Genomic DNA, 23,908 nt, shown 5'->3' with positions numbered 1-23,908 from the left:
CGTTCACATGACTTAACTCTGTTTAAGCAACGAGACGACTTGTCAGGGCTATCTCAAGTGTGCTAATCTCTTTCTCCTGTGCTGCCTCAGGAAGTGTTTGAGAACTGAACAGGGGATCTGTATTGACATAAAAGGTGGAAGCCTCAATTCTGGTGAAAGATTGTTGACACTTGAGCTCAGCAACCAATCAAATGACACCCCCCCCCCCCCCCCCATGCCACACTGTTAAAAAGATAAAATTAGTGCCCTTTAATGCTGTAATTTTTTCCCATGGTTCACACGAAGGCCACATTTTTCTACAGTTGTCTCTAGATGCGTATGTTAATGTAATGGCTAGTCTGGCTATGCAAGGCTTTCCATAAGAGGTGGGGTGTAGAGAGGTGTGACATAAACATGCCACGTATTGCTTCCATTATGGGGGGGTTGGGGTCAGAAACCTTGCTGTGCCCCCACCTTCCCTTCCAACACCCCCCAACACCCTTGCGTCCACCTCGCGTCCAATCACTGAACACTGAGGATCATTGTTGTAGGGAGGTATACTATACTATACAAATTTGCAAAGTTTTGCACAAAAAGACATGACATTGACATTGTTGTACTGGAGAACATCAAAGGTAAAATATGTCACTTTTTAAAAATCTACTGCTGTTCCGTTGTTTTTATGCATTTTTAAATAATAAAAAAAGGAAAAATGTTTGCCACTGTATTTTATACAATGCAAAACATAACTGCTAATTTGAATGTTTAATTTCTTGAATATATATTGATATGAATTATATATAATGTGTATATTGTGAATATAACAGACTTGATGAAACACATTTGAGTAACTGTATAAAGGAATAAACTGAATGCCTAAAGAAGAAAACTGAAGCGTGAATTTGTTGTTTTGGTTGTATTTTTGTGGAAAAAAAGACAGGAGTTTGTAATGACCAAATCTATCAAAAAGAGACAACATAAACTGAACTGTAGTATTCAAGTCATCAGAGCAATATAATAAAGTAATATTAGTTTATTACAAGAATACCTCTAACATAGCTCCACAAACATGAGAAAACATGATATAAATATCACTTAACACACTCACCTGTAACATACTGAGGTATTTCTCTACATAACTCCACGGACAGAAGCCATGTCTTTACTTGACAAACATACTTTTTGAATTCACTTTTACTTTAACTGGGTTTGGATAATACTTTCCTGGGCTACTGTACGTCAACACAGGTAAACAAAACTTATGTAGACCCTCTTCATGGTCAGAACGCCATTCTACCGTCTGGTCTTTCTGTCTCTCTCTCTCTCACTCTTTCACTTCTGCTCTCTCCCTCCCTCTCTTTAGTTGGTTGTCATGTACTGAGCAAGAAGGCCACTGATGTCTGCTCCAACATGGCAGGCCTCTTTATCTCCTTCCCTCCCCTCTATTTATTCTCCATTCTATATATTTTTCTCTCTCTCTTTCTGCCCCCGCACCATCTCTCTTTCTCCCTCCCTTCCTCTCTCTCTCTGCCCTGTTCTATCTCTCTCTCGCTCTCTCTCTCTCTCTCTCTCTCTCTCACCCTCTTTCATATTGATAAGAAAGGTAACTGTGCCAGCGCTCCTTTCCTTCCCCTCTATCCCTCCCTCTCTCCTCCCTCCTTCTCTTCATCCCTCTCTCCCTCATACACTGAGCAGCAGGGACACTCCTGCTAGTACCCACTTGGCTGGCCTCTCGCGGGTCTTGAGGCTGAACGTCCAGATGTAGGTGTTGCCGCGAAGCTTGGTCTTGTAGACGGGGCACTCGTAGGTGTTGCGCGTCTCCTGGCGGTCGTTGGGCATCGCCCGTACGAAGATCACGGGCATGCTGGGAGTCAGGTCCTTCAGGAGCGCTTCTGTGATGTTCCCGCCCTGAGTGTCCCATCGTGCACCTGGGTCATGTAGAGGAGGGGTCAGTGAGGGACGTATGTAGAACTTAAAGGAACACGCCACCGTTTTATGAAACTGGGTTATTCACCGTCTCCCATAGTTAGATAAGTGAGCAAAAGCATTTTTGTCTCCGTGTAGGCATTGTCTTAGTCCGGCAGCGCCCCCGCTAGCTTAGCTTAGCATAGTGAATGGAATGTCTTGTCGTCGAATAGTGTGTCATGAGTAAAAGTGAGCCAACAACAACAACAACAAAATCCCTAATTACTTTTATAGTCCCAAGTCAATATCTGCCTATATCGCCTCGTCTTAATCTGCACTGCCATTTGTACTGATTGTGAATGCACAGAGAAGTAACAGAAGGTTTTTTTTTTGTTGGCTCACTTTTACTAGTATTTACTATATTTTCCGCAAGTTTCCTCAGGAATGGAAAGGACATACTCTTTACACACACACACACACACACACAGATGTGTGCGCACACACACATACTGACCCTCCATGTAAAGTCCGTAGACATACGCCCCCTCTCTTGCTGGCTGGTTGAACTCTTCTTTGAACTTCTTAGTGACATCCACAGTCAGGTTCATCTTGTCCAGAGGCCACTCGTTCTTCCTGGCCAGGCTCTGCATCACAGCTGGACAGTGCAAATCAGTTAGCCAATCACAGATGGGTAACAAGGATCAGTGTAACCAGTCAACCAATCGGGCCGGAATAACAACCATTAGACGATCAGTCAGCCAATTGACCTAACACTAAGCTTCGCCCATTGAACGCACAAAAGCCAATAGCATATCAGCACTAGCCGTACTGTGACAACTTCAGCCTAAAGCTCCCAGAGTTGCGTTAGAAGCTGTGATTTTTGTCCGGTTTTATGTTGGAGGCCACTCGCATCACAGATGGGTGACGCCAATCAGACAACCAAGGAGCCAATCACAGGTGAGTAATACCCATCAGACAATCAAGGAGCTAATAATTACAGATTAATAATACAGGTACCCATTAGACAGTCAGTGAGCCAATCACTGCTGGGTTATACCCATCAGACAATCAGTGAGCCAATCATAGTGGGCGAAAAGTTGTCAGATAAGCAGTGGGGGATTCCTACTCCAGCACACCATAAAGCTGTGCAAGAACCTGCTGACTGAACACCATCAACTGAAATTGGACAGGGGCAGTTGAAGACTAGGAAAGCAAAACATTTCATTATATCACAAGAAGTAGACTCAGACTTTTGAACCCCACTGCGTGTGCGTGTGTGTGTGTGTGCGCGCGCGCGCATGTATGTGTGTGTGTGAGTGTGCGCTCGTGTATGTGGGTGGGTGTGTGTGTGTGTACCTGTGAGGAATGATTGAGGGTTGAAGAGGCCAGACAGCCACACCACATTGGGCAGAGCCAAATCCTGAGTCCAGCTGTCAAGCTCTCGACAACGCAGCAGCAGGTCGTGATACCTACAAACACACACACACACACACACACACACACACACACACACACAGAAAGAGAGAGAGAGAGAGAGAGAGAGAGAGAGAAAGTTATGACCTGCATACTTTGAAACATTTCAATATTCAAAGCTGTACACAAGCACTAATTAGCATGTGATCAAAATACGGAGGGAGCGATATGGGACAGAGGAAAACAACTCCACAGCTGCTGCAAGTTGCCTATGGGTGTAGGTGTGGAACAAGTGTGTGTGTGTGTGTGTGTGTCGCATGATAGAGGGATAAAGTGTGTGTTGGAGAGAAGGGTGCGTGTTTCAGAGTTTGAGTGACTGTGTGTGTGTGTGTGAGTGAGTGCCCACCTGCGCATGACGGATAAAGTGTGTGTTGGAGAGCTTGTGAGTCAGAGTGTGTGTGTGTGTGTGTGTGTGTGTGTGTGTGTGTGTGTGTGTGTGTGTGTGTGTGTGTGTGTGTCTTATCTGCTGCTCACCACAGTGCCAAGCTGTAGGTGGATGGGTATGCCAGCTTGGTCCAGGTGTCGGGAACGTTATCAAAGAACAGAGCTGTTTGCAGCTGCTCCATTTCTGTGGAAATAGCCAACTCTCCCTGAGAGAGGGGGAGGATAGAAGAGAGAGAGAGAGAGACAGAGAAAGGATGAGGGGGAGAGAGAAAGAAAGAGGGAAAAGAAATGTTTGGAAAAGAATGAAACATGCCACTTCTCTATTCATTAAAAGTAGACTAAAAGTTCCATATTTTCTTTATACTCACGTTAGGGATACCTACTTACAAACACACACAAACACATGCACAAACAAATACAGAGATAAAACACATATAAAATGAAAGGCAAACACACATGCACACATACATACACACACCTTGAGGCCAAGGTCCAGCTCCTTGAGTGAGCGGCGTATTTCATGAATAAGGGTGTTCATGCGCTCACACTCCTGGAAGCACACCAAGATGTATGGGGAGCGCTCGGCCGTCTTCGATGAGATATCCGACATGTTGTATTCTTCCGGCAGTTTCTCCAAGATGTCGTCCAGGATGGTTTTTACCTGAAGCCAAAAACTACTGCTATGAATTTAATTTTGCCTGTTCAGCATGCTAATCTGTTTCTCTTCTATCCCTTCAATCAAAATAATGTGGCTAGGCACACTGAGAAGTCGCTTACGGCGTGTGTGTGTACACCTCAGTGATGCACAGATCATTTCACGGGCGACCCAAACTCACCTGATGCAATAACTCAATCCGACTGCAACTCATGCTGATAGCATTATTATAAGAGATAATTATGCCTGGCCCTAAACCCAACCTGTTTTTTTTTTTTAAAGTGTGTACCTGGTGCATAGTCATTTGTGCATCATTTGAGCATCAATGTATACTGTATGTTTCTGTCAAACATCACAAAAGAAAGCTTAGCGAACCTAAAGCATTTCTGACATCCTTTAGTAAAACAAATGCAGCACAAACACCATCTTCTTTAGTCCTTACATAGGTTAGGGTGTATGGCAATTTAGCCTCGAGGTAGGCTGTTTGGGTTATTATGGGATATGTAGGAAACAACACGGTAGGGTCAGCAACATTATTATTATTATTAGGTCCAAGATTGTTGACATTAATTAATAGCCAGTTAAAACCAGCTTCAATGAGCCTTTTAGTCATAGGCTACTACCTTGAATCATAGCCCAGTCCATTACATTTGGTCTGTACTGTTTTTAGGCTACTTTGAAATTGGCAACTTGTGTAGATTTAGCCTATTTCTTTATGCAAGGGCTGACTTACTTTCATTAGCTCTGAAGTAAGAAATAAAGCTCTGGAAATGTGTTTATTGCAGAAAGCAGCCAACCTTATTTTGAATTCTTCCATCCTCGACTTTTCCCACATTGTCTATAGCTCCATTCTCAGTTCACACAGCGTGACGCAGCTGACTCAAATATTTTTATTTCACTCGTAACCACAGGTGACCACTGGCAGCCACTTATTTCAGATCAGCCTGTGCATCACTGCTGTGCTGAGAAACCTCTCATGTGTGGCTGTGGGTGTTTATAAGTCCATCCATCAACTTGTGTACTGAGAAATCTCATGTTTTTTTTTTTTTAAACCTCTTTTTATTGAGAAAATATGGAATATGAAATACTCACATACAAAAAAAACAAACACTCTCCATCTCCATCTCTCTCCCTCTCACACACACACACACATACACGCACGCACATACACACACACAAACACACACACACACACACACAAACACACACACACACACACACACACACACACACACACGACCAAACACCTACCTTCTCCTCTGTGGTCTGGGAGGTGCCCTCGCCCATGGCTGAGTCCCTGGACTGCAGCTCCAGCAGCGTGTGGAAGAGGGCGTCGGACGTGACGGTGAGGAACTCGATCTCGGCGTTGGGGTGCAGGCCGTAGTGGACGGGGCTCTCGTGGGGCAGCATCTCGTCCACGTACGTGTGGTAGCCCTGGTAGTCCAGGTTGGAGGGCACCACAAAGCCCGGGGCTAGAGACAGCTTACGGTCAAACTGGGGAGGGGAAGAGGCATGAGTGTGTGTGTGTGTCTGTATGTGTTTCTGTGTGTGTGTGTGTGTGTGTGTGTGTGTGTGTGTGTGTGTGTGTGTGTGTGTGGTTGCATACGTCTGTCCAGGTAGGTGTACATGTACAGTACGTGTGCTTCACACTTGGTCCGGACCAAAAGCTTTAGTGTGAATGTGCCCTATAGGAGTGTGTGTATGTGTCTGTGTCTTTTCTGCAAAAGTACTCTGGCACATGTTGGTTCAGGGGTAAATGTATGTGTGTGTGTGTGTGTGTGTGTGTGTGTGTGTGTGTGTGTGTGTGTGTGTGTGTGTGTGTGTGTGTGTGTGTGTGTGTGTGTGTGTGTGTGTGTGTGCACGCTTAAGTTACTTGATTGGGCTGCATATACTCCTCCAGGTAAGTGCGGCAGAGTCTTCTGTCCCAGTCATCAGTAATGTGACCGCCGTACATGATCTCACCAAAGAGATACCTAAGGTCCTCCCAGGGAACCTAACAATCAAGATATTACACACACACACACACACACAGTTTTGCATTGGCCTCTAGGTACATTTAACATTGACATTTATATGTTTAGCTGATGCTTTTATCTAAAGCAACTTAAACATGACTGACATTCAAGCTACAGTGCAAAAGAAGACCTTAGACTAACCATAAATACTACACACACACACACACACACACACCTGTGCATTGGCCTCCAGGTAGTTGTAGAGGACACTGACGGAGATGGTGAGGTCTCCGGTGTTGAAGGGATACTTCCTGTTCCAACCCTGTGGTCCAAACTTGCGTCGCTCGGCAACACAGGCGTGAAAGTAACATAGGGAGAAGAGGATGGTCTTAAACTCCTGCTCACGTGAGCACTGGTCCAGCATGTCCTGAACACACACACACACACAAAGAATACACACACACACTACCAGTCAAAAGTTTGGAGACACTTACTTAGAAATGTCCATTCCACTCCATTATAGACAGAATACCAGCTGATATATAAAAAAAAATTGATCAGGGCATTATGTGCTTTAATAATTGCAAAAGGGTTCTCGACTGTTGTAGAAAGAAATGGCTGATCTTTAATGCAATATCTACATTGCCCATTCTCAGCAATAATCCATCCAATGTTGCAAAGGCACATTCTGTTAACTAATCTGATATCATTTTAAAAGGATAACTGAGAAAACATTGGAGAACCATTATGCAATTATGTAAGTATATAATGTAATCTGAAAACTGCTGCCCTGAGTAAAAAAACAATGCAAATGATCTCAGCTGGTATTCTGTCTATAATGGAGTGGAATAGAAATGTCTAAGTGTCTCCAAACTTTTGACTAGTAGTGAGTATACAGGATATGTCTTCTAACAATGAGGTGGTCAGACAACATAACTGCATGACAGTGTCAAATGCAATGAAAAAGTGCTCAGGCTAAATTACCATATGGTTATTTGACTGGTTATGGTATGGCTACTGAAATGGTCATATAACAGGATGTCTTTTACAGTAGAATACTGGAATGACATGTACTGGGTCAAAGGTCACCTGGTCGAAGTTGTCCAGAGCAGCGTGTACGTTGGCCAGCATGCCAGTGGGCGGCTCGTTGGTGATCTTGATGGAATTTTCCAGAATGCCCTGTGGGATGATGTGCTCCTGAGGGGTGGGCGCCGGCTCTGCGCTCATGAACACCCGGTAGTCATGGTGACTGCCCTCGCTGTAGCGTTCCAGAAGCTTCTCCAGGGTGCCCAGCCACTTAGCCACCAGGTGGATATTCTATGTTTGTGTGTGTGTGTGTGTGTGTGTGTGTGTGTGTGTGTGTGTGAGAGAGAGAGAGATAGAGGAACAAACACATTTTAAGCAAAAATACGCATCACATACACATACCGACAGGAACACTTGAATGCTCACTCACACATATGTAAACACACTCATATTTTTGCGCGCACACACACACAAATGCAACTTCTGTTTAAAAGCTTTGACTATTGTCCATGTAATCTGTTTGCTCCAATGTGACCCTAATGAAAACTGGTCTCTAAAATCAAGGTTGACCTCTCACCTGTAGTATGACCCAGTGGCCTTCCTTGGAGGCCTTCTCCATGGCAACTTCAGCAACAGCCTCCTGTCCTTGTCCAAGAGACACATTGTGCAGTTTGCCCAGGTCTATGGTGAAGCCAAGCTTCTTACCTACACACACACACACACACACACACACATACAAACACACAGACACCAGGCTATTGCTAGTGCTCAAGTCTATGGTGAAGATCCCACTCCACACACACCAGGGTATTTCCAGTGGATACCTGTTTGTGGTTTTGAGTTGTTGTTGTTTGTGAATACTGAAATGTATAGACTAATAGAGCTCTATGGGAATAACAAAATGCTTTGATCAAATGCCTTAATATAACAGCCAGGGGCTTTAGAAAGGACCTGTGTGTGTGTGTCTGCAAAAGAGAGAGAGTGTGTGTGCGTGAGTACATGTAATGAGGTGAAGTGGGCGTGTTTGTGTGAGTGTGTGTGTGTGTGTGTGTGTGTGTGTGTGTGTGTGTGTGTGTGTGTGTGTGTACCCAGGGACTCTACGTCCTTGAGGGGGTCGACCCCGGGGGAGAGGATGAAGAAGACTGGCGAGCCAGGGCCGCTCTCCCTGAAGGACTTGGCGAACTCCGTCTTACGGCCCTCCGTGTACTTCACCCCCAGCTTCTCCTCCACAAAGTTCCTGCAGCCCATCACACTGGCCATTAGTGTGCGCTAGAAAGACTATTAAAGACTGCTGCTGGACTATAAAAGCTATTCACACACAGTAAAGACTATTAAAGACTGCTGCTGGACTATAAAAGCTATTCACACACAGTAAAGACTATTAAAGACTGCTGCTGGACTATAAAAGCTATTCACACACAGTAAAGACTATTTAAGACTGCTGCTGGACTATAAAGGCTATTCACACACAGTAAAGACTATTAAAGACTGCTGTTGGTCTATAAAGGCTATTCACACACAGTAAAGACTATTAAAGACTGCTGGTGGTCTATAAAGGCTATTCACACACAGTAAAGACTATTAAAGACTGCTGCTGGACTATAAAAGCTATTCACACACAGTAAAGACTATTAAAGACTGCTGCTGGACTATAAAGGCTATTCACACACAGTAAAGACTATTAAAGACTGCTGGTGGTCTATAAAGGCTATTCACGCACAGTGAAGACTATTAAAGCACTAAAAAGAACAGACATTAATGTGTTATGGTGTAGGTAGGTATAAAATGCTGATAATGTGTGTGTGTATGAGTATGTCACTTGTGTGTGTGTGTGTGTGTGTGTGTGTGTGTGTGTGTGTGTGTGTGTGTGTGTGTGTGTGTGTGTGTGTGTGTGCTGCCGTATGCGTGTGCATGTGTGTCTTCCTACCTGACGGCGTAGGTCATCCTGTCTGGACGTAGCGCACGCATCATGATGAGTTTCTGCAGGGAGCTCTTGGTCTTCCACTCCTGCGGGAGTTTCTCCTTCTCTGGACACTCCGACTCCACCACCTTCTTCCAGCGTTTGGGTGAGCCCTCGATGTCCCGCTCCAGACCGCGGAATTCATCGGTGAAGCTCATCGTCTTGGAAACGATATATGCAGAAACAGATGAGTGTAAGGGTATGTAGCTTTCACGTGTCTATTAAACTGTGTGTAACTGTGTGTGTGTTGGAGTGTGTGTGTGTGTGTGTGTGTGTGTGTACCTTGATGGCGCTCCAGGCGGAGTTGGGCAGGAAGTCAACGGGACTGCTGTAGCTGTGGTCCACATTAAACCTGAGCAGGAAGTCCAGCTCCCGTGCACCAATCTCCTTACTCATCAACAGCAGCTGTGAAAAAACGAACACACACACACACACACACACACACACACACACACGCCCGTATCCACACATACACATACATGCAAGCACACACACACACACACACGTATGCACACATACACACACACACGCACACACGCACACAACAAAAAGTTTTACTGCTGAATAGGAATACATATGACATAATGTCAGTGTGTAAGTGTCTGTGTGTGTATGTATGTATGTATGTCTGTGTCAGAGTTTCCGCTAGAAAAAAATGGTGCCGGTCAAAGTGACCGGCAGAGGTATCGTTTTCCGGACATTTTGATGATATGCCAAATATCCTATTATCGCTTCTTAATTAGTCAAATTGAGGAAAACTGGAGACAGGCTATGTAGCTTAAAGAATGACATAATCAGGCTGTATATGCAACATGTTCATTAGCCTAACTTAAACATGCCTAACAAGATCTAGCCAGTATCTTTACATGGTCAGCAAGAGTCCGCTTCGTTCGTTGTTTTAAAAAGGCTATGTTGTTTGTTGCTGCTACCCACGTTATCTCCAGTGGTGACTGTTTAACTTACACAGATGCGCACACACAAGAATGAGCGCTCACACCACTACCCCCTAATAATATATGCCTCTTTATTTGATAACAATAAATTAAGAAATGTTTCCTATTCTGGGAAATGTTTAGTTTCTTTTTCTTTCGGTCGCGGTTCAATGATACCGTTTAATTGTGCCAGAAATTATCCGCGGACCGGTAATCTCCTCGTCGAGGAGGCCCTAACTCTGCAGATCATAGACAGAGACGCATAGGCCTACTGTATGCTTTGGGTAAAGAACACTTTGCATGTCCAGTGTAGGCTACACGGAGAATGACAGTGTATTGGAGCGGCACCACCCCCCGCAACTCCACTTCCAATGTCACTGATTCCGACATAAGCCCGACACTTCTGCTTTTTATCTGGTGGTGGTGGAGTTGACCGGACATCTGAGGCTTCAGACGTTACCAATTTATTATCATCCATCGCGTCTGGCCTCTGAAAAAACATTTAAGGCTAGTCTGCCTGGGCCTGGCCATGTTTGAACCGCCACGTTTTAAGCGTGCGCTTCCTATTTGAAATGCAGCATAGGCTATGCGTGTTGTTTAATAGCTTACTTTTCAAACGATAGAGCCAGTTCTTTTAAAAACATAGCTAGAGGATGTATAATATAGGTTTACATATTAAGGCTTATTCTCAAATTCAGATTGCGTTAGGGGACGGGATTATTAGCCAATTTCAATCGGACAATTTGACCGGAGAGATTTAATTTTGTCGGACATTTAATTTTTTTTCCGGCCAATGTCCGGTAATTACCGGACAACGGAAACCCTGGTCTGTGTATGTGTGTCTATTTGTGTATTAGTGTGTGTGTGTGTGTTTGTGTGTGTGGGTTTGTGTGCGCTACCTGAAATGCCAGCTGTGCCGTGAAGGTGAGCTTGTCCCTCTCAAACAGGCCCCTGTTGATGTAGTTAAAGGTGGAGTAGGTGATGCAGTCAATGAGCGTGTTTACTCTGCTGTGCACGTCCACACTCGCTTCCGACACCTCCACCGCTTTATGGAACACCACGTTAAATGCCTGAGAGAGAGAGAGAGAGAGAGAGAGAAGCAAAAGAGGGAGAGAGAGAGGGAGAGAGAGAGGGAGCGCATGAAAACAAAGAATAGAAATAATTTTATATTTGGCCCAGATCATGGGTAGCAGTGGATGGACACACACACACACACACACACACACACACAGAGAGAGATTACAAGAACAGAGCACTCTACAGCAAAACAAAAACTTCCCTGTAGGGCACCCAGTGGTGTATTGCGATACAAAACAAACACACACACACACACACACACACACACACAGAGAGAGAGAGAGCGAGAGACAGACCTTTAGGGAGAACTGGTACATGGGGTTGATCTTGTTGAGGTCGTTCATGATGAAGTAGAGCAGTGAAGCTCTGACAGCGACGGGTCTGTAGTGCTCACGGGCCTCATTTATCTTCACCTCATTCACCTTCGCCTCCAGGACCTGACACACACACACACACGCACGCAGGCACGCACGCACACACGCACGCACGTAAGCACGCACGCACACACACACGCACGTACGCACGCACGCAAACACGCATGCACATACGCACAGACACACACACAGGCACGTACGCACGCACCCACGCGCACACACATGCGCACGCACCCACGCGCACGCACACACATGCACACACACACACACAAATTCATCCTATTCAACACTTTTATTCTTTCTCAGGACACTGTGTCCTGTACATACTGTAAATACACAAACCTGCTGGCATCTCAACATTAGCAGTAGGTCATAAGGCAAACATAAACACACACACACATTCACACACACACACCTTCATCTCTATCTCTGCGGCGGTGTGTTTGGTGGTCTCCAGCTTCTCCACGAGCACGTTGTCACCCAGGAAGTTGCTCTCTGCGGCAGACAGACGTGTGAGGAGCTCGTCCTCCAGCTGCTTCACCTCAATCTTAAACGTGTTCTGCTGCTTAGTCAGCTCCGACTGGGGAGAGATGGACATAGGACACACACACACACACACACACACACACACACACACACACACACACACACACACACATACACACACAGAGTTTGGTCAGCCCTATGCACAAAATATCATATATAAATATAAAGTTATTATATGGGTACCAGATATAAATTAGTAGTGGGATCATCAAGTACACCATGGACTATAAGCATGCATTCATTGCATACATACACGCATGCATACATGGACTATATGCGTGCATACATTGCATTCACACAGTCCTGTACTGGAAGGGCAGACACTTATCTCAAGCAACAATTGTACAATAGAAATAGAAGACCTTTGAGTACTTTACTCTATTTAAATAGGACAAGTGCAAGGAGTGTGTGTGTGTGTGTATGTGTGTGTGTGTGTGTGTGTGTGTGTGTGTGTGTGTGTGTGTGTGTGTGTGTGTGTGTGTGTGTGTGTGTGCGTGTGTGTGTGTGTGTGAGTAAGCACTACATACTAAACTCTATTTAAAGAGTCGATGGACAATAGAGAGGCCTGCGTGCCCACCCACCTTGAGCCGCTCCAGGTCGGGTCTCTCCAGGTTGACCACCTGGGCGAGCAGCTGGTCCTCCAGGCCGTCGCGGGTCACGGTGAAGTTGATGAGGGTGGTCTGGGCCTGGATCTCGGGCTTGTAGTGCGGGTTGGCCAGCTTGGTGTGCAGGATGAGCCGGAAGTCCGGGTGGAAAAAGCACTCCTTATCTCCCACTTTAATACACCTACGGGGTCCAATGGGCAGGGATGGATTACTGCACAGGCCTACCGGGCCCAGGCCCAGGGGCCCAAGGGGTCAGGGGGCCCTGAAGCCCAAGCCATTGCATGGAATCACTGCCTCAATATCAACAAATCAGGATGTGGGCTATGAATCTGATTGAATTAAAGTATTGGCCATCCCCAAAATGCACTAGAATACAGGAAATCACATCAAACTAGAAATGCAATTCCGAGGAATTACACGAGGGGATGCAATCTGCTGGTTAGAGTGTGTTGGTGGGGCTGTTGAGCTTGCTGCTGGTTGGTAGGGTAATTGTGATACCTGCAAAGGTGCTTTTGGAGTAACCAAATTTGAATCTTGTGAGACATGGCATTCTTGAGATATCACACTCAAGGTGTTTTTGACCTTGACATTTGACCTTCAACCTCCAACATCAACTCACTTCACCTTTGAGTCCATAAAAACACTCGTACCAAATTTGAAGCATGTACATCAAGCCGTTCTGGAGATATAATGCTGAATGCATGAGATATGGCTGGGACTTTTTTGACACACAGGAAACACTTTAACAGGATGTGTAGTTCAGGTAGAGCTAGATTGTATGCTTAGAAGCTGAGACAGTTGAATTCCTCACAGGTGACACCTGTGCCAGTGTTCTGATTAGCCTGGGAACTGCTCTGAGAACTACTTAACGAGCGCAGCTGGCTCTTTTATGACATCACAGCCCCCATTCAAGTCTATGGGGGAAAATATACTTTTAATTACAAATATTTCAAAAAGTATAAACTTCTCAAAAATGAAAAACGGATAGGACGGTAAAGCCTTGGAAGATCTACGGAACGGTGTTTGAACCAAATTTGTACGTTAAGCGGTTTGGGCTGAATAGCGCTCACAAAAAGGTAAAAATAAAAATAATAAGAAGAAGAAGTCTCCGGATTTCAACAGAGGGGTTGCATCCCCTCTAACAAATGTAAAAAAATCTAGGGGAGGACCCCCAACCCCCCCCCCCCCCTCCCACATATGCGACAATTAGTGGGGGGCCCTAAATATATCTGGGCCCAGGGGCCCGAAAGTTCATAATCCGTCCATGCCAATGGGGAGAGGTTAGAAGAGGCCGACGGAAAGACAGGATGAAGAAAAGGAAGAGAAAAGAAGAGAAGAAAAGAAGAGAAGACAAATTTAGAACCTAAGACGAATCAGAAATCAGACAGTCATGATTTATGTTGTTGGTTGTTGTAGTTGTAGTTAGTTAGTGAATTTATATTTGAAAGGTCCCATGAAAGGAAATAGACCTGTGTGTGTGAGTGTACGAGTGTGTGTGTGTGTGTGAGTGTACGAGTGTGTGTGTGTGTGTGTGTGTGTGTGTGTGTGTGTGTGTGTGTTTTTGAAACGGCTCTCTGGGGTGTGGCCTCCTCACCTGCCCTTCTTGATGGTGTGTCGTCCCAGCAGGGGGTCTATGACAGGGTCCACCGTTTCCTCCAGGTTCTCAATTAGCACAGGGTCTCCTGTCACCACCGCCTGCTCAATCACATCCACATACCTACACACAGATACACATGCACACACACACACACACACAGATACACATGCACACACACACACACACACACACACACACACACACACACACACACACACACACACACACACACACACACACACATTGTCAATAGAAAGTGTGAATGAATGAGTACAATGAGTAACAATGAATACACAAGCATACAAACAACATACAAACATGAACTACATGTGTCTCCTGACACCACCTCCTGTTCAATCATATCCACATCCGCAAATAAATAATTGGCTCATTAAACCTGACCACTTCTTTCCTCACCCTTTCTGTCCCAGGCTGATGACCCTGAGGTCATTGCCATAGCGACTCTTGATCCATTTTATGCCCTGCAACTGAGGGTCGATGAGGAGGGGCCAGCGCTCGCAGTTGGTCAGGATGGTAGCGTTCTGGGTGGACATCTTATCGCCAGGCAAGCCCTCGTTATTCCACTGAGCGATGGTGGCATCGTCTGTCAGCATGCAAACTGGGTCCAGGCCCTCGGTCATGGGGATGGGAACCTGAGAGACAGAAAGAAAGGAGAGAGGTTGATAGATAGATAGATAGATAGATAGATAGATAGATAGATAGATAGATAGATAGATATAATTAAGGTGGGGGTAGAGAGATGGGAACATTCTGGCAAGAAGAGGCTTTTCTTAAAACGTTGGCAGCAATGACCCACCATATCAGTGGGTCATTGGAGACTAAAAGTAATCAGTACAATCATACAGTAAACACACTTCACACACACACACACACACACACACACACACACACACACACACACACACACACACACACACACACACCTTTTGGCTGCGGAGGAAGGGTCTCCAGAGGTTCTCGAGTAGTTCGTGGCGGTACTTCTTGGAGAAGGAACCGGCATAGGAGATGAATGCAGCAGTGAGGAGAACGTCTCCACACAGAGTCTGCTCCTGCTCATGGTACTGAGCCACCGAGTGTGCCCAGCGCACGTTCTCCGACTACACACACACACACACACACACACACACACACACACACACACACACACACACACACACACACATACACACACACACATACACACACACACACACACACACACACACACACACACACACACATACACACATACACACACACACATACACACGCACACACACACACGTGTTCCAACAACATTAAGAGGTCACAGTCAAGACTCTTTTTGTCTGTGATTCGTTGGTGGAATGACTTACCTACTGGTCTTCATTCTAGCGATGATAGTGGGATTTTAAAAGGCATTTGAAGACTCCTCTGTATACCTTGAATCTAATTCAGTAGTTCTCCTTGCATAGTCAGGGATTGTATGTTTTTATGGTTGTTGTTACTGTGACAATTTGCTATTGTTAATATTCTGTTAAAAATGATTTATGTAGGCCATGAGACTAATTTCAACTGTTTGTTTTTGATAATAATGATATGTTATATAATGTTATAGTTGTGCATCACTTTAGCCAAAAACATCTGCCAATAACTATAACCATGACTATAACCGTAACCATAACACACACCTCCAGGCCCTTCACCAGTCTGTTGGCCAGTTCAATGGTTTTGTTGGTGCGGTTGACTTCATCTTGACAGCGAAGTTTCTCAGATGTGGCCTTCTCAAATGCCTCTGTTAGTGTGTCCAGACTGCTGTCCAACTCCTGCAACACACACACACACACACACAAACAGAAACACACTGATACTAATCTATTTACTGAATAATGCATGCAAGGGAGACAGCGAGGGAATGAGAGATGGGGAGATGAAGATGGAGTGATGAAGGACACAGAGAGAAAAGAAAGAGTAAAAGATGAAGGGGAAAAGAGAGGGAGATAGAAAGGATGAGAGAAGAAGAAAAGTCTAAAAGAAATGTCTAAAAGGGAGGGGAGACTGAATAGATTGAGACAGAGAACAAGATGGAAAGATGGAAAGAAAGAAAGAAAGAAAGAAAGAAAGAAAGAAAGAAAGAAAGAAAGAAAGAAAGGGAAATTAAGCAAATTAGTGAGAGAGACTCACAGTCAGCTTCTTTCTGATGACCTCCAGTTTCTCGGCGGCCTCAGCCAGATCAGCATTGGCCTGAGAAAGACTCAGCCTCTTCACTTCCACCTCACAGAACACCTGCAACACACACACACACACACACACACACACACACACACACACACACACACACACACACACACACACACACACCACAGACAAACATAAGCATACACACAGACACAGACACACACACACACACACACACACACACACACACACACACACACACACACACACACACACACACACACATACACAAGTTTGCAACACCTACGAAAAACCTTAACAATGTACTTCTTTGAGATGCTGCTGTTGGGTGTGTGGAGGACAGACAAGTATCTGTGTGTTTTACAGTAAGGGCTTACTTACGTACACCTGTAGCCCAGGGCAGCATGGTGGAGGAGACACAGGGGGGGTGGGAGTTACACTACAGTAGAGACACAGCACACACACACATAGGTTGCCTTCACACTGGGTCCGTTTAACTGGACCATACCAGAGTGCAATCACTCCCCCCTAGCCCTGACCCAACAACCAGAAATCACCAAACCATCAGTCCAAACGAACTCGGGTCCGGACCAAACAGTGTCGTGTGTATGCGCCCTTACAGCACATGAGATATGAGTAGAGCAGAACATATTGGGGAAAGAGGGGAGGAGAGGAGAGGAGAGAAAGAGCAGAACAGAACAGCGGAGAGAAAAGAGAACAGAATAGAGGAAAGGAGAGGAGGGAGATATTGTGTGATGTTGATGGCACAGACTTTGTGAGAAGAGAGGAGAGGAACAGAGAGGAGAAGAAAGAGGAATGTGGAGAGAAGAGAAGAAAGCTGGAGAAGAAAACAGAAGAACATCATAAAAGAGGAGAGAGAGGAGAGAAGAGTCCCCTGACCTCGTGGAAGCGTATGATGTTGATGACCCAGGCACAGAGGCCTGCGGCGGCCGAGGACTTGAGGCGCACAAACTCGGGGTTGAACTCGGGGTCGCTCAGGTACTCGTCTCTCACCACACGCACCGTAGCCTCAGAGATGTGCTCCTTATCAAAGTTCACCAGGGCCTGCAGGAAGTCGTCCACCTACAACACACCCACACACACACACACACACACACACACACACACACACACACACACACACACACACGGTGTTTGGTGTTTTAAGCCCCCTAAGTCGTCTTCGAGGCAGTGCTGCATGGAAGGTACTAGGGTTAGACAAGGGTTAATGTTAGGGTTAAGGTTAGGTGCTTTGAATTCAACGGTCGCAGCGCTGCCTTTAAGTTGATGGTGGGGGCTTAAATCACTATCGAGCCACACACACACACACACACACACACACACACACACACACACACACACACACACACACACACACACACATACTACCTACGTCTATTATGATCCTTACCTATTTTGTTTTTAGTTTCACACCGATAATCTCTCTTTCATCTCTTTCTCTCTGTCTCTCTCTCTCACACACACACACACACACACACACACACACACACACACACTACCTACATCTATAATGCTCCTTACCTATTTTGTTTTTAGTTTCACACCGATAATCTCTATTTCATCTCTTTCTCTCTGTCTCTCTCTCACACACACACACACACACACACTCACACACTCACACACTCTCACCTTGCTCATCACCACTTTAGCCGCCTTCCAGCTGCGGTCTTTGGGGATGCGTCCACTGGGGGACAGGAGCACCAGCACAGCGGCTGAGACGTTGGTGACGATGACCGGAGGGTTGGGGAAGGTCCTCAGTTCAGTCAGATTCAGCTAGACAGGGATAGACAGATAGACAGAGAGAGAGAGAGAGAGAGAGAGAGAAAGAGAGAGAGAAAGGGAGAGAAAGACAGAGAGATAAAGAGAGAGAGAGAAGGGGTGAGAGCAGGTAAGCAGAACAGAGATGAGCATAGTTTTACATACATAGTTTTTCATTATGAAGTTCAGATAATACTTAAGTATTTCAGTGTCTATGTGTGTGTGTGTGTGTGTGTGTGTGTGTATTTACCCGGTTGAGTGTGTTCAGTGCTGCGTTGGCTGCCTGTAGGGCGGGCTCTGCCTTGGCCAGGTCATTCTCACTCTCCTGCTGCTGCTTACTGACCTCTGCCTGGATAGCAGCTACCTGCCGGAGCAAACACACACACACACACACACATTTTTCATCAGAAGTCAGTAATGTGTATGTGTGTGTGTGTGTGTGTGTGTGTGTGTGTGTGTTTGGGGAATCTTTTATGTGTGTGTGTGTGTGTGTGTGTGTGTGTGTATGTGTATGTGGGGGGGGGGGGGGGGGGTATTTTATGTGTGTGTGTGTGTGTGTGTGTGTGTGTGTGTGTGTGTGTGTGTGTGTGTGTGTGTGTGTGTGTGTGTGTGTGTGTGTGTGTGTGTGTGCGCGTGTGTGCGTGTGCGTGTGTGGTGTACACACTTTCTGTTCCTCTGCGTCTGCGGTGCTCCTCTCTATGTTGAGTTTGTCTGTCTGCTGTCCGATCTTTGCGATGAGGGCCTCTGTGTCGCTGTTCCGCTGGTGCAACTCCACCTCCTGCACCGCCAGCTTAGCCTTCAGGTCCTCCACCTGAGAGAGAGAGAGAGAGAGAGAGAGAGAGAGAGAGAGAGATAGAGAGATTTCCTCAATGTTCTTAAGTTCTCATTGTTATTGTTTTGTTTTGTGCTTTTGCAACACAGAGTGAGAGAGAGAGGGAGAAAGAGAAAAAGACAGAAAGGAAGACAGGGAAAGACAGAAGGAGAGAGAGGAAAGGGTGAGTGAGACAAGGGTAAAGGAGGGAGAGAGGAAGAGTTGGAGAGATCATTGTCACTCTAATATTCCCAAGGGGATAATAACGTTTCTAACTACTGTGTGCCAAAAACCTCACATATCAAGTAGAGTAGTAGTAGAGTAAAACTAACAAAGATCTAACAAAATGACAAAATATGATTAAAAAAAAATGAAAAAGACACATTTCAACAATCACATTTATTCAAGTACATAGCCATCCATGTAAGTCAAGTCAAACAAACAAGGGCAGCTAAAACTGAAAGACCCAGCAACCCTCTCTTCCCTGACCTGGGACGCTGTGCTCTGGAGTTTCTGCAGACCGTTCTCCAGCCTCTCCATCTTCTGGGTGAGCTCCCGCCTTTTTGTCCCCAGCAGGTTGCCGTAGAGCTTCATGAACTCCAGGAAGCTCTTGGGGGTGGTGTAGTTGAAGTGCTTCTCGTTCTGCTGGTACTTGACGCTCACCTCGTTCACGCTGGTGTGGGCGAAGGAGATGAACTCGCTGATGGAGGCCTTCACTTCAGGCTGCATGGGTAGAAAGAGGTGGGAATCAGGCTTTGCGCGCGCGCACACACACACACACACACACACACACACACACACACACACACACACACACACACCTCCAGACTGCTGACCATTCCAGACTGTTGAAACACCACACAAACACAAACATACACAAACATATACAGACAGACACACACGCACACGCACACGCACACACACACACACACACAGCTCCAGACTGCTGACCATCCAAGACTGTTGAAACACCACAAAAACACACACACACACACACACACACACACACACACACACATACCTCCAGCCCGCTGATCTTCTCAATGAAGGTGGTGCTGACAGACTGCAGTGCGAGCTGAGGCCAGGCATGGAACCAGTCGATGGCCGTGCAGTTGACCAGGGCGGGGAACTTACGCGCCCTCGTCCTCAGAGTGAAACCCACCGGGGAGAAGCACAGCACCACCTGCAAGGGGGGACACGGCAACACGTGTTTCAGCGTCCGGTTGTGGCTGAATCATTTTGATGAAAAGTGAGTGAGCGCATATGGTGCTGAGCTGTTGCCATCCTGCATATGCATATACTAGGTGTGTGTGTGTGTGTGTGTGTGTGTGTGTGTGTGTTTGTGTGTGTGTGTGTGTGTGTGTGTGTGTGTGTGTGTGTGTGTGTGTGTGAGTGAGCGACGTGCGTGCGTGCCGTGCGTGTATGACCTTGAGTTGCCGTCTGATCCTCTCGATGAAGAAGTTCCAGCAGTTTTCCCTGGTGTCCAGCAGTCCCAGGCCTCTGAGCTCCAGTCGGATGGACGCCACAATCATGTCCACCTCCTCCTCCGTGAACAGGTCAGGGATGTCTCCTACACAGCAAACAAGTCCAGTCAAGTCAAGTCAAGTTTATTTATATAGCGCATTTCATACACAGAGGTCATTCAATGTGCTTTACATAAACAAAACTAAACAATAATAACAAATAGAAGCATAGAAGGGCGATATAGTCAAAGAATAGTTCAAAAGGTAAAGATCATAATAAAAAGAAAACATAAAACACACAAGGTAAAATCATTTAAAAATAGAGAATGATTAAAAAGACAAAATAAAAGACACAAGGTAGAATCATTTTCAAGACAGATTCAGAAATGATAACTCAGTGCAGTTAGCTGAAAGCATCTGAGAGCAGTTTGGTCTTAAGTCTAGATTTAAAACTGGCTACAGTTGGGGCCATTTTAATGTCATCCGAAAGTTGGTTCCAGAGCTGAGCCGCATAGCAGCTAAAAGCTGCTTCACCATGTTTAGTTCTAACAGCAGGTTTTACTAACAGGTTTTTCTCCTGAGACCTGAGAGGTCTGGAGGGTGTGTACTGCTGAAACAAACACACATATGGAACACCAGATTGAATTGCTATTCGGTCAACCATCTTCTATGTAGCAACAACAATCCTTTTGATGTACACGTATGGAGGGGCGGGGCGGGGAGGGGCGGGTCCGTTGCTTGAGAGAATGAGAGAGAGAGTTGGTCAAGGAGAGGCTGTTGTGAATCAGTTCTGAAGACTTCATGTAGGCTTACTTAAAATGGTAAAAAAACTAGAAACTTAAGACAAGACGGTCACACAAAGAGGGCGTACCGGTGTGACCAATGAAAATTCAGGAAGTGCTCGTGTTTTTTTAAGTATATTTTTTGGACCAATGTCACTGAATGTAGTCTGATCAGTTGAGAGTGACAGGAAGTCAGTCGAGGAGAGAGAGATGACCCTTAGGTCGGAACTGAACCCGGGTCCCTGTGGACACTTGTACTCGACTGTGGTGCGGCTACTGCCAGTTGTGCGCAGTGGGTGCTTTTGACATACCTGAGGCTAGCATGTCATTGATGAGCACCAGAAATCGCTCGTCAGGGATCTGGGCATCAGTGTGCAGAAACACTGTGCCAATGTTCTTCACTCCCACTTTGATGTACAGGGCAGCAATGTCACTCTGAACAGAAAGAGAGGGGGGAAAGAGAAAAGGAAAAAAAGAGTCAGTTTATTATTTTCCTGTTCCTTGTTCTTTGGCAACACTATCTAAAACAACAATGCTAGCAGAGAAACTTTAAATTGAAATTACAGAATGGCTTATCAGCCTGCAAGCAGAGTTATTAATGGTATTAATGTGCACGCAGAGAATGCTTCTTGTTCAGTGGTGGACAGTAACAAAGTAGATGTAATTCATTCCTGTACTAAAGTAACTTATTAATGTATCTGTACTTTACCAAAGTCTTTCTATTTGTTGAGACTACATTTCAAAGTGAAAATTCTTACTTATAAGAATTCTTAAAAATATAGAATCATACAATATGTGTGTGTGGTTAAAGCATAAACCTACGCACAGACACAAACACACACACACACACACACACACACACACACACACACACACACTGAAGTGATAGAGACTCACCCGGAGGTCTCCAATGCCGTAGCCCTTGCGTAGGGTGATCTGGAAGACCTCCAGGGAGCTGATGAAGGCAGCCAGACGGCACAGACTCTGTTTCCCGCTGCCCCCCACCCCGATGAGCAGCGCGTTTCCATAGGGGGCCTCCAGGATACGGCTGATACGGCACCTGGGGCATACACCACACACACACACACACACACACACACACACACACACACACGCAGATGATCAAGATAGATACTCACTGTTTAAGATACCCAATGTTTGCCACACTTACACCAAACAGAGAGTGCACAATCACACAAATACCCACATGCACACACACACACACACACACACACACACACACGCAGATGATCAAGATAGATACTCACTGTTTAAGATACCCAATGTTTGCCACACTTACACCAAACAGAGAGTGCACAATCACACAAATACCCACATGCACACACACACACACACACACACACACACACACACACACACACACACACAACCACCCACTTAAACAAAGAAAATATAAGATTAGAAGAGAGTAGATTAGAAGAATGGAGAAGACAACAAAACTTAAGGTACTTTTGAGATGAGATGAGAAGAGAAGAGGGGAGAAGAGAAGAGAAGAGAAGAGGGAAGAGAAGAAAAGAGAAGAGAAGAGAAAAGAAGAAAAGAGAAGAAATGAAAAGAGAAGAGAAGAGAGAAGAAGAGAAAAGAGAAGAGGGGAGAAGAGAAGAGAAGAAAGGAGAAAAGAGAAGAGAAGAGGGGATAAGAGAAGAGAAGAGAAGAGGGGAGAAGAGAAGAGAAGAGAAGAGGGGAGAAGAGAAGAGAAGAAAAGAAAAGAGAGGAGAAACGAGAAAAGAGAGGAAGGAAGAAGAGAAGAAACGAGAAAAGAGAGGAAGGAAGAAGAGAAGAAAAGAGAAAAGAGAGGAAGGAAGAAGAGAAGAAAAGAGAGGAGAAGAGAAGAGGTCACTCACACATGCTGCATGGCCTCCTCGAACAGCACCAGGTCCATGACGGCGTGCAGCTCGTTGTAGTGCTCCAGCGCGTCGCTCAGGGTCTTGTGCAGCTTCTCCCAGTCGGACACGCGGAAGTAGCGCGGCTCCCGCACACCGTGGGCAAAGTGGCAGTAGATCAGAGGCTGGTGGATGAAGATGGACTCATCTATCCCCTAGAGCAGGGCATGAGTGGACAGGAAAGAGAGTGGACAGGACCGGGCAGAAAGAACAGAAAGGGAAAAGAGGGGAGAACAATTTCTAACAACAACAACAACAACAACAACAACAACATCAACATCAACAACAACACATAGCACTTTTCATGGCACCTAAAGCACTTCACATGGAAGGGGGGACCTCACTAACCATCACCAATGTGTAGCACCCTCCTGGGTGATGCACGTCCATTATGTGCCAGAATGCTCACCACACACCAGCTTGAGGTGGAGAGTGAGGGAATCTTGTCACTAATACCACTGTCTCAGCAACAATGGTAATGCCACCAGCTTCAAAGGGCAAATGCCCACACCAGATAGATTTT

The 23,908-nt window shown here is 45.7% G+C and overlaps 1 protein-coding gene across 1 annotated transcript in view; it reads right to left on the bottom strand.

Annotated features, from left to right (window-relative positions):
• Positions 1–1,659: 1,659 nt before the first annotated feature.
• Positions 1,660–23,908, bottom strand: part of dnah9l (dynein, axonemal, heavy polypeptide 9 like) — a gene marked incomplete at its 5' end in the record, with an annotated part of 52,480 nt that continues 30,231 nt past the window's right edge. Inside the window, 32 exon segments of the mRNA XM_076302473.1 lie at positions 1,660–1,907; positions 2,399–2,539; positions 3,241–3,353; positions 3,832–3,947; positions 4,220–4,402; positions 5,648–5,890; positions 6,270–6,389; positions 6,587–6,778; positions 7,441–7,668; positions 7,955–8,082; positions 8,466–8,614; positions 9,305–9,498; positions 9,620–9,742; positions 11,169–11,339; positions 11,643–11,783; positions 12,136–12,300; positions 12,848–13,052; positions 14,466–14,588; positions 14,886–15,121; positions 15,413–15,586; positions 16,139–16,273; positions 16,632–16,733; positions 17,547–17,729; positions 18,297–18,440; positions 18,676–18,789; positions 19,090–19,236; positions 19,726–19,959; positions 20,258–20,419; positions 20,664–20,806; positions 21,793–21,916; positions 22,379–22,541; positions 23,347–23,540. Of these exon segments, the coding sequence (XP_076158588.1) occupies positions 1,660–1,907; positions 2,399–2,539; positions 3,241–3,353; positions 3,832–3,947; positions 4,220–4,402; positions 5,648–5,890; positions 6,270–6,389; positions 6,587–6,778; positions 7,441–7,668; positions 7,955–8,082; positions 8,466–8,614; positions 9,305–9,498; positions 9,620–9,742; positions 11,169–11,339; positions 11,643–11,783; positions 12,136–12,300; positions 12,848–13,052; positions 14,466–14,588; positions 14,886–15,121; positions 15,413–15,586; positions 16,139–16,273; positions 16,632–16,733; positions 17,547–17,729; positions 18,297–18,440; positions 18,676–18,789; positions 19,090–19,236; positions 19,726–19,959; positions 20,258–20,419; positions 20,664–20,806; positions 21,793–21,916; positions 22,379–22,541; positions 23,347–23,540 (5,238 nt within the window).

This window comes from Alosa pseudoharengus, unplaced genomic scaffold, assembly GCF_046254945.1.
Source record: "Alosa pseudoharengus isolate Yale_2024_CS ecotype anadromous, Long Island Sound unplaced genomic scaffold, YU_APseudo_1.1 YU_APseudo_1.1_scf_24, whole genome shotgun sequence".
NCBI classification, from domain to species: Eukaryota; Metazoa; Chordata; class Actinopteri; order Clupeiformes; family Clupeidae; genus Alosa; species Alosa pseudoharengus.
Note: the sequence above shows the minus strand (reverse complement) of the source record. Positions and strands in the feature narration are given on the sequence as shown.